The sequence below is a fragment of the Bipolaris zeicola genome (genome assembly GCF_000523435.1).
Source record: "Bipolaris zeicola 26-R-13 unplaced genomic scaffold scaffold_267, whole genome shotgun sequence".
In the NCBI taxonomy this organism is placed as follows: Eukaryota; Fungi; Ascomycota; class Dothideomycetes; order Pleosporales; family Pleosporaceae; genus Bipolaris; species Bipolaris zeicola.
In genome coordinates this window covers 1-10,801 of record NW_006912316.1, presented here as the reverse complement: position 1 = coordinate 10,801, position 10,801 = coordinate 1, and the positions used below count along the sequence as shown (strand labels likewise).

General features: G+C 52.1%; 4 protein-coding genes across 4 annotated transcripts; 2 read left to right on the top strand and 2 right to left on the bottom strand.

Moving 5' to 3' along the window:
- Positions 1-999: 999 nt before the first annotated feature.
- Positions 1,000-2,868, top strand: COCCADRAFT_108831 (uncharacterized protein; the record flags this gene model as incomplete). Its single annotated transcript, XM_007718949.1, has 1 exon — positions 1,000-2,868. The coding sequence occupies one exon, from the start codon at positions 1,000-1,002 to the stop codon at positions 2,866-2,868; it is 1,869 nt and encodes a 622-aa protein (XP_007717139.1).
- A 282-nt stretch (positions 2,869-3,150) lies between these two features.
- COCCADRAFT_40939 (uncharacterized protein) lies at positions 3,151-4,060 on the bottom strand (the record flags this gene model as incomplete). Its single annotated transcript, XM_007718948.1, has 2 exons — positions 3,151-3,474; positions 3,554-4,060. 2 exons carry the CDS (start codon positions 4,058-4,060, stop codon positions 3,151-3,153), a joined length of 831 nt encoding a protein of 276 aa, XP_007717138.1.
- Positions 4,061-4,395: 335 nt separating this feature from the next.
- On the bottom strand, positions 4,396-5,289 carry COCCADRAFT_9087 (uncharacterized protein; the record flags this gene model as incomplete). The annotated part of the gene is made up of 1 exon (XM_007718947.1): positions 4,396-5,289. The coding sequence occupies one exon, from the start codon at positions 5,287-5,289 to the stop codon at positions 4,396-4,398; it is 894 nt and encodes a 297-aa protein (XP_007717137.1).
- A 434-nt stretch (positions 5,290-5,723) lies between these two features.
- COCCADRAFT_9086 (uncharacterized protein) lies at positions 5,724-10,438 on the top strand (the record flags this gene model as incomplete). The annotated part of the gene is made up of 2 exons (XM_007718946.1): positions 5,724-10,295; positions 10,424-10,438. 2 exons carry the CDS (start codon positions 5,724-5,726, stop codon positions 10,436-10,438), a joined length of 4,587 nt encoding a protein of 1,528 aa, XP_007717136.1.
- Between the last annotated feature and the right edge of the window lie 363 nt (positions 10,439-10,801).

Here is a 10,801-nt window from a genome sequence, read left to right as displayed (position 1 = left end):
AAATGTGACGTCGATCACTGAGCCTAGCTTCTTTATGCCTGCGTGTGGCTTAAGGGGAGCATTTCTATTTGGTTAGTTTATTGTCCGATACGGGGACCAAGCCAACTACTTACTCAGGATGTCCACGTTCTTGCATACATCATACAACATGTCACTCGATATCTGGACGTGTATGAGAAAAGACGAAGCTGATGATAATCGGCCTCGTGTTTGGTGGGGGTCACGGTGAAACACAGATAACGGTAAGGGTGAGGCTCAAGAGGGTAATGGGAATGTTCGTCGATCATGACTCTCTACCATGACGCTAGCATCGCATTAGCTCAAACGCAATGCCGACCCCGGACATCAAGCTCCACTTCTATTCAGAGGATACATGCCGGGCTCCAGTCCTTAGCATGGTACCTGAATAGCACGTGGCTGCCCACGGGCGCCCGCCTTGCGTATTTTCACACATTTTTGCTAAGGGGTCAGGGGTCCGTTATCACTGCAGAGGCCGAGACCCAACTCCGACGATGCATGCCCGTGTCTGTGAAGAAACACGCATTTTGCCACATGGTCGTACGCAATACTATCACGGTGTGCGTGGATAGGCTGTGAGTCGATGGATCAATTCTAGCCCCATGTCATCCATCCCGGCTGCCCCAACTGTCAACGCGTCTTTCTGTACAAGATCAGCAGTCACATTCAATGCGACCGCATTAGCCCACGTCGTGCCAAGGACGGCATGCTCAATGTTGCCTCCTAGATTGAGTCAGTCAGTAAGATGAGCAGAATGGCCGCCCTCTTGATACTCGTCCTACCGCGTAACGGTCCGTAGCTCGCCAGCTCCCGCAAGCACCAGAGGGAAAGGTAAGCAATAGCAAAAAACGATAGTACGAACAAACTTTCTGATGAACATTCAGATCAGCATCTACTCAGACTGTGGCCGATCCCTTGCCAAAACTTGTCCTCTCGGTCTGACTCGAAGACCCTAAACCGGGACGCAAAACCGTTGCGACTATGGCTGTAACGTTATGGCTCACGGCTTTGGCCGCCGCGTCAGCAGCTGCCTTTCCACATGTTTCTGCGAAAGTTGAGTCCAATGTGTTCAACGCAGAAGTTGATCTGCAGGGCCTCTCTCCTACAGTCAAGGCTCTCTTTCTCCCACGCTCCTCTGGCATCACTTCTCCCAAAAACTCGACTTCCAGGTGCAAAGTTTACCCTGGAGACCCTGAGTGGCCCTCAGACGAAGCCTGGTCCCAGCTAAGCAAACTCACTGGCGACCGCGTCATCGCTGCGCCTACTCCTCGAGCTGCAGTTTGCTACCCAGGCGAGGACTACAACGCCGCAGAATGCTCCAAATATACCGTTGCAGAATGGCAGAAGTCCTACCTCCACATGGTTGATCCAATCGAGATGATGTCCCCAGTAGCACAGGGCATGACATGCACCATCCCAGCCCTCTTCGACTCTCACGGCTGCACTCGAGGTGGCTTTCCCATGTATGTCGTCAACGCCACCGAGCCCAAGCATGTTCAACTTGCCGTCAACTTTGCAAGGAATACGGGCGTTCGACTCGTCATTAAGAACACCGGCCATGACTTTCTCGGAAAGAGTGGTGGTAAAGATGCCCTTAGCATCTGGACGCACAACATGAAGGACATTGAGTACATTGAGGAGTATGTTGACTCAAAGCTCAACTACTCGGGCCCTGCATTCAAGAGCGGTGCTGGTGTCCAGGCGTTTGAACTCTACAAGGCTGCTTCTGAAAAGGGCAGAGTTGTTGTTGGCGGAGAAGGCGAGACAGTCGGCATTATGGGAGGCTACATCCAGGGAGGAGGCCACTCACCCCTAACTCCCCTTTATGGCACTGCTGCCGACAGTGTCCTCTCTATGGAAGTCGTCACTGCGGATGGCGAATTCGTCGTCGCAAACTCGACCTCCCACACCGACCTTTTCTGGGCCCTCCGTGGTGGCGGCGGCAGCACCTTCGGCGTCGTCACCTCCGTAACTGTAAAAGCGCATCCAGACCTCCAAGTCACTGCCTCCCGCTTCGGCTTTAAATCCAGCGACACAGGCGTAGAGACCTTCTGGTCCGCCATCCGCGCCTACGTCGACTCCTTCATCGCAAACGCTGACGCAAGCACCTACACATACTGGGTTCTAATCCCCACCAACGGCACCTTCTCCTTCTCCTTCTCCCCCTTCTTCGCCCCCGGAAAATCCCTCGAAGAAGCAACCGCCTTGCTCCAACCCTGGTTCACAGAACTCGACAACCTAGGCATCAAGTACGACCCAAACATCACCCACTTCGACAACTTCTACTCCGCCTGGAGCTCCTCCTTCCCGCTAGAAGCTGTCCAGAAGCCCAATGTAGCAACCGCCTCGCGCCTCTTTCCCCGCGCAAACTTCGAGACTGCGGAGAAGCGCCAGGAGTTTTACGAGAATATTCGTCGCTCATCGGAAAACAACCGTGTCCAGGTGCACTTCAACATGCAGGCTAAGGACCCATACAACACTGATAACGCGGTGAACTCGCACTGGAGGCCTCTCACCTCCTTCAGCATGCAATCGGTGCGCTGGCCCCTGAACAGCACTGCCGAGCAAATCCTCAAGATCCGAAAGGATTTCCAGGAGGGTGATATGCAGGCTTGGAGGGATATTAGTCCTGGTGCGGGTTCGTATCTTGCTGAGGCGGATCGCTTGGAGCCAGACTTTGGAGAGGCGTTTTTCGGTGAGAAATACCCGAGGTTGTTGGAACTCAAGGAGAAGTTGGATCCTGAAGATGTGTTTTTTGCGACGACCGGCGTGGGCAGTGAGCGGTGGAGGGTGGAGAGTGTTGATGGGCTACCGAATGAGAATGGAAAGTTGTGTCGTGTTGAGGTGTAAAAAAGTGGGATTGTAGGTGATGGGCGGTGTATATGATTTTCTTCTTCTTATATATATTTGGCATTATGCCTTCTTTATTTCCTTGAGTAGATCGGCCGTTCTTTTGAGGCCTTGTCGCTCATTGTACTGTACTTGTACGGAGATCAAAATTACATCCGTGAATGGGGAAGACATGCATTTGCAGCTTGAGAAATTAGAGATTATTCATATTTTCTTCGGCTTGCAGTCGTGATCCTAGGATATTCTTCCAACAACTTATTTGTAGGAAAAGATGAGTCTCATCTACATGAGAAACACCCGCCTTGCAACTTTCATCACGGGAATCATCAGCTTGTTCACTACGCCAGACTGTGGTGACCCATGCAAAAACCATGCATATACAGAATTCCAGGCATCATTACCATCACCTTCAAGAACATCTCCATGGCAAGGAATGATACGCACAATCTGCCACTGAGCCACTTTCTTCGCATCACGCCGCATAAGAGCGTAATCCACAGTCGCAATATAGTAGATAAGCCGCTTCATCCATACAGATCCTGGGTGTGCTCTCTTTGCAAATTCGCGTGAGAGCGGACCTTGGTCTGAAGAACTCGGGTGGTATTGCTGTTATGAATCAGCTCTTTGTACTTCAATCACGCAAAGATGGTCTGGAAAAGATCCTGACACGCAATCAAAAGCATACCTCAGTAGACGGTAAATTCATCATAAGATCGGATTGTATCAGTGTCTGCGTCGGCTTGTGGTACCAAGCCACACAGTATGTAATAAATCCTTCAAAGAGCACATTCTCCACATCTTGCGCAAAGTCAAATTGATCTTCAGGGGTTGAAGTCCAGTCTTTGTAAATATAGTCCCAATTCACGTCTTTTCTCTTCTTATCCAAGCCAGGAACACCAATGGTTTTTGCTTCTGGCCACGCATCCGTAAACTCTTTGATGAACATGTAGTGACCAAGGTCGCTGGCGATAAGGTGGACGCCTCCGAGTTGGTTGAGTTTTTCGCGCACGGCTTGGTTGAGTCGGATGGGGTTTAGCAGGAGGATGCGACCATCGTGTAGTCGGATGGCGGTTGCGCGGTTGCCGACAGCGACGAATTTGCGGTAGCCAAGGGGCGCAAAGCGGTTGAAGGGGACTGTGAATGTTGTGATTCGTGGGATGACGTCCCGGATTTTAAGTCCAGAAGTTAACATAATTTGAGATTCAAGTTTGTTTGGATTCGTCGAATTCTTTCGCACGCAACAAAGTGGATATCGTGTTTGCGCAACCTTGGGGAGGGCATGAGTAAGATGTTGTGTCTGGCGCGCACTTGTATACCATGCTTCATTATGGCGTCATGGAATACGCGGCGCTCCAGGAAGCCCGAAGTCCTACAACACCGCAACTGCCCATGACCGTTTTATGGCTCCTCAATTCATGTGACAGAACTTCTGCACTTGTGAAGGCTGCGGAAGACGCAAACCTGATCATGAAGACTCGTAGAACTCTTCAGTCTCTTTTGATTAATTCGATCCAAGAGTGATTGGAACTACAAATAGCTACCACTTGAGAAGCGGTCACTGAATCCTTTGGACTTGTTTAACATTTCCCTCCGTTGTTTGTGGGTCGTCATGCCACCGACAGCCATGTCCTTTTTGTAGTCGAATGCACGCTTGCTGGGATCGTCTTCTTCTTCTTTTCCGGTGCCCTTTTCCTGATGTTGCTCGACAAGACTCTTTCCTCTACTTGCATCAATCTTCTCACGCATCTTGCGTGCACGGCGCTCTTCCTCTTTGCTGCGCTTCGACTCCGACGTAGCAGGAGCCGCGTTAGTAGGCGCGGTGATGCCCAGAGCCTCGTCCTGCAACCGCTTGAGCTTCTGCTCTGGAGTCTCTGTCCAGGCGCTGCTCATTCCTCCCGTACTGCCCGCGCTCTTGCCTGTGTTGAACTTGCGAGCGCGCATCTTTGTAGGGTCCATACGGGCAGCAAGATCGTCCTGGGTAGGCGGTAGAGTCATCCACTCGTCGCGCTGTGCCGCCTTGGGAGCCTCGGCAAATTGGGGCTCTGTGTCAAAAGCAGACTTTGCTGAGGCGATATCGAAGCCTGATTGAGCACCTCCTGGTGGTGGTGGCGCTGGCCCAAAGTCATCATCGCTACTGTCCGAGTCATCGTCACTGGGAGGGTCCTGAGGTCGCTCCTCAAGAGGCGCAGGAGGCGCGGCAGGCCCTATGACTCGGGCTGGTTTCGAACTGGGCGGAGGTGCCGGGCCAATATCACTGTCTACGCTGCTTGATCGCGAACGACTTTGTGGTGGTGGAGCTGCTGGGCCGGCGACCCTTTGGCGCTTGTCGGTCGACTGTGGACTGGATTCGCGGTCGTCGTCAGCCTCATCGCGGCTGCGTTTGGCAAGGTGTGGCGGTAATGTTGGTCCTATTGAGGGCATGCTGGGTATAACTTTTCCCAGGTGTTTTGGGTGAAGGGCTTACTGTCGCGTGCAGCAAGGTGACGTCCTTGGGGGAGCTTGGACCTTGGCCATGGGTGCGGCAGATGCGGCCATTTGCGAACTGTGCCGTCAGTTCCTCAGGTACACCACCCTGGCTATACTGGAGCCACAGACTCGCACTGGATCCTCTCGTCCTCCTACGCATACAAGAATACACGGCGACCATACCCACCGCAGCGTTGCCACGGCGCAATTGAACCCTTCCGCCCAGCCACCAGCCACAGCATCCGTGGCGCGAACCATCACCCAGGCCCCCGCGCATTCGTCATTCCACACCGGCACCCTCCCTAGAGCTACACTGCAAGAGCCGGGCCATACATTCTCGCTGCCATCCAATGATCGTCTGAAGCAATGCTGCGTGCAGAACGAGCCCCATGAGCTCAGATTCAGGAGAGAGCCATTCCAGCGCTCACAACCACTATGGCCAACAGGCAGACGTCACGGGAAGCGCCAGGGATGATTTGGCTGAATACGAGGATAGTGTCGATGAGAGCGTCATTTCCCAATCAGGCGCGGGGAAAGAAGAGGATGGAGGTACAGATGGGGTCCCATCGGCAGACGACGGTTCTGAGAAGTTGACATTCGCAAAAACGAGGCGGACTGGCCCACGAGAACGTGTACAAAAGTCGGCTTCAGATTTATCAATAAGATCCAAGGCTCTGAATGACGACAGTCCCGCGTCGACAGACATTCCAGACGACACTCCATCAGTCCAAGGCTCAGGCATATCATCCCCCACAAGCAGCCAGCCTCTATCACACAGCTCACTCCGCCCGCATCGCCCAACCTCCTTGCAGCCCTTTGAGCGTCGCTTTTCTTCGCGCCTATCCCCCTCCCCGCTTTCTTCGCCTCGAGGAACCTCGCCTGCCTTTCTGTCACCGCATTCACGGCAATCTTCTATATCTAGCAATGTTGTCATCCAACATTTGACAGACGACGCCTCCGAGGCCTCTCAGGCACCATGGGAGGTTGTCCGCTGGACAAAACTTCGAAAAATCACAGCCCAGGTCTTTTCAGAGGTTGGCAAGCGCAATTTTGGCCGCCCAACATGCCTAAACGTCACCGTTTCCCTCGCCATAGGTACCTCGAAAGGCTTCATTCTCATCTTCGACTACCAGCAGGTGCTCAAGTCTATCATCGGACCAGGGACAAAGGCCATAGAATGCGGCTCCATCACTGCCCTAGCTATCTCTGCAGACCATACTACTATCGCTGGAGGTCATGCTACTGGCCACATCTTCACTTGGGAATTGGCCAAACCCGCCAAGCCTTTTCTTCATATCCCACCCCTAGACAGAGAAAGCTTAGAGGATGGCAAGACAGACGGCCACGTATCGGGTGTAGCAATCCTACACCTGGGGTTTTTGGGGACACGCCATACGGCACTCGTCTCCGCTGATGATGCTGGTATGGCATTTTCCCACCTGGCAACACGTGGGTTAGGCGCCCTTGGCCGCACAGTAAAGACGACTCGGATTCTAGGAAGGTACCCCCTATCGGCAAAATCACTAGAAAAACCACGAAAGCCGAGTTCCGTCTTCGCCTTTGCTCCACTACCTCTCGGAAACGTGGAGCAGCCGACCGACGACATGGGCCTAACGGCTCTCTTGACACCCTATCTTTTGGTAATCGTATCAACCACCCCTATTGCGCAAACACAGCACAAGGCCCCTCGTCCAAAAGATGTTGTAGCACATAGTGCGCTGAGCGGATGTCTTGCTTGGTTTCCAGCAGTCAAGCTGAAGACTTCGAGTGGGCCGACCAATGCAGTGTCCAAAACCAAACTTGTGTACTGCTGGTCAAACGTCCTGACTGTACTTGATGTCCACTCGGATGCAGCAGCATCTTTAGAAAAGGACAAACCGCCAGAGCTTCGTTTCAAACCTCGTAGCCGTTGGAAGGCAGAAGAGGCAATCGTCGCTGTTCAATGGCTCAGCAGATCAGTCCTGGGCGTACTAACAATCAGTCAGCGCTTGATGATTCTAGAAGACAACACTTTACGTGTGACCGACTCTTTTGATCTGCTCCAAAAGCACATTTACCACTCTGATCTCTTCTCGCGCCAACTCAAACCCGTCGTTGAGCAGTTAGATGAAAACGATGCTTCGATGCATGGCGTTGTGGCCGACGCCTTCTACATGAGCTTTAGAGTGTACAAGGGCCGCATGTTTCTGCTAGGCTTCAACGACTGTTCTATTGGCACTCTTTCAAACTGGGCAGATCGTTTGTTGGCACTCATGGAAGATGGTGATTACATTGCTGCCCTTGGCCTCGCAACTTCATACTATATTGGTGATGCAGACAAAATCACTGTTGGATTACCCGAGGATGATGAAGCACGCCATGCTTTAGTGCAGCCGAAATTGCGTGAGATGATTACTGCATCACTCAAATACTCCTTCTCGCAAGACAGTGATGTCGACGACGAAGCAAGAGAGCGGCGACTGAAAGAGCTGGCCGAGGTGGTGTTCGCAGGACTAATGAGTATGAAAGAGCTCGACTTTCTTTTCGAAGATGTGTATGATGCCTATGAAGAAGCATCGGCGGAGAAGGCTTTTTTCGAAACCCTCGAGCCGTATATACAAGACGAAGAGATTGATTCCATACCACCCAACGTTCTGAAGGATCTCATCACCTTCTACGCCTCAGCGAACCGCTCAGTCCAACTTGAAGAGATGATTTGTCGACTCAGCACAGACACAATGGATCTCAACCAGGTCACAACACTTTGCCAGCAGTATGTCTTGTATGATGCGCTGATATATGTCTGGACCAATGCAATTGGAGACTACATCACGCCTCTCGTCAACATTCTAGAGCTGATTAAGCTGGTGGATTTTGACGTGAATGAAACGGACAACATCTACCTCACTGCGGCCAACAAAATCTTTCCATACCTCGCATATACCTTTACAGGACGGGTGTACCCTGGAGGTGCATTCATGAACGACGACCAGGCTTACAGTGCGAAGAAAGATATGTACCGTTTCTTGTTCTCAGGAAAGAACCTGCAATGCCCCCCCGGCTCTGGACAGGTCATACTCACACAAACCGACGGTAGTCCTGAACCACCTTTCCCTTACCTGCAACTGGTCCTTGACTTTGATGCTTCAAGCTTCATGAGCATGCTGAACGAGGCCTTTGAAGATAGCTTTTTGAATGGTGAGCAAGACATGTCCAACGGTACACAAGTGAACGGCACAAAGAGCGGCTCTACCCTTACACCAACTCGCCAGTCCATCATCAACTACCTGTTTGGTATCATGAATACGGACAATTTTGATCCGGCAGACATTATCTATTTCTACATGTTTGTAGCCAGAAATCTGCCCAAGTATCCACAACACATCATGCTGCCAGGAACGTCTTTACACCAGGTCCTTGTTGGTCTATGTAGCTATCCCGCAGAAGCGATGAAGGAAGACTGTCAGCTCTCTGTCGAGTATCTGCTTTCTATCTACCATCCACCGAACCCACAGTCTCTCATCCCGCTGTTCGAGAAGGCTGGATTCTATCGCGTGTTGAAGTCTGTCTACCGCAGCGCACAACAATATGACAAACTGCTGGAAACATACCTGGATGAGGAGGAGGAAGAAGACTCTGTGTTTGCATGTATTGCTGACATTCTGCGGCCAAACAAAGGTCTTACAAAGAAGCAGCTCAACGAGGTCAAGGCAGTTATCCTCAACCGAGCTGCTGACCTGGCTGCTATTGGCGCGTCACAAGCCGCTTTAACAGTAAAGCAATACACCCCCGATCTCTTAGAGTCAGTTCTAGATGCCATCAAAGAGGATACTGATGCTCAATATCACTTCCTTGAGGCTCTCGTCGAACCGAACCGGGCGCAGGCAGGAGGCACCAAGCCCATCGATGAAACCCTTCCATCAGGCTTCATTGAAAGATATGTGCAACTCATGTGCACTTATAACAGTTCACATGTGGCGGACTTTGTCAGTATGTTGAAATCGGGTGATCTCAAACTGGAACCCGTACTTCCAGCCTTGGAGCAGAGTGGTGTCATTGACGCTGCAGTCATACTCATGGCACGTGACGGAATTGTTCAAGGAGCTATGGACCGCTTAGTCAAGCATTTGGGTACGCTTGAGACTGCCTTGACGGGACTCATCAACGGCGCTGCGGAAACGCCCGATGCAGCAAATACAGAAGAGGCAATTCACGATATCCTCGACGACATTCAGAAGTACATCAAAGTCGGCGTATGGCTATGCCAAGGCCAGACGCGGATAACAGAGCGAACGCCAGAATCTACCATTGATCGGCGGAAGTCAGCCTATGGTGAAGTGCGCGAAGCCGATCTTGCCTTGGATGAGCTGCTGTGGCTCGACCTCGTTGATACCTCTGTCCGTCTCATCAGAGATACATCCAGTGCAGTTGCCGAACACGACGCTCGTATTTCCTCATCAAACAACGCTCCAGCCGACACAGTCGACACAGCACGCATCGTCTCCACCCTTCGCTCCTCAATCCAGCAAACATTCTCCGCCCTCCTGACATCCACCACCATTCCCCCAGAAAGGAAACCAACCCGCCGAACACTTAGCATCGACGCAGTCCCGACTCGTCCTCCACTACAATCAAAACCTCAATCCAACCCTTCCTTCCTCCGCATCCTCCGCTGCTTCCTCACCCGCGCATCAACCACCTATTCCCCCTCACTCTCGGACCTGCGCTCCGTCCTCTCTGAGATTTTCGCAGCCTATACTTTCGAAGAAACAATCCTCAGCCTCGCCAACCGCTTCCTCGATAAAGAAAGCTTCACCCACGTCCATCAAATCACCGAGCTACGCAAGCGCGGATGGCGGCCCCGCGGCCAAGTCTGCGAGGCGTGCAAGAAACGTGCTTGGGGTCCTGGCGCGGGACCAGGTGTTTGGGATGCCTGGGAGAAGCGCGAGGAGATGAGGTTGAAGAGTAGGGAGGAGGCGGCTGTGGGGTGGCAAGGGGATGGGGGGATGGGGAAGAGGATGGGGAAGAGGCCTAGTCGGGTTAATGTTATGGATGGGGCGGAGGGGGGAGAGGAGGGAGAAGACAAGGCGGTTGTGTTGTTTGCTTGTAGGCATCTGTGGCATAGAGAGTGTCTTGTCAAGGATAGTGGGGGGAAAGGCGGGTTGGGTGAGGAGATTGTGAGGAGTATGGGGAGGGGATTGAAGTGTGGGATTTGTGGGTGATTTGTGGGATGGTGTGATTTGGAAGTGGGTGGGTATGGAGAGGATGGGTAGGCATGAATAATCGTTTTTTTCTTTTATGTGTTTGGTAGAAGGAATGGGGATGTGTGAATACTGTTTTCTTTTCTTTTCTGATAAGGCTTGTGAAGTATGGCTGGTTGAGATACGGAGTGGGTAGAGGTAGAGGTTGATTGAACTAACGTAGTTTACAAGCGAGTGACGCGTACAAGCGAGTGACGCACCCCACCAACTTTGCCCACCTCTCTCAT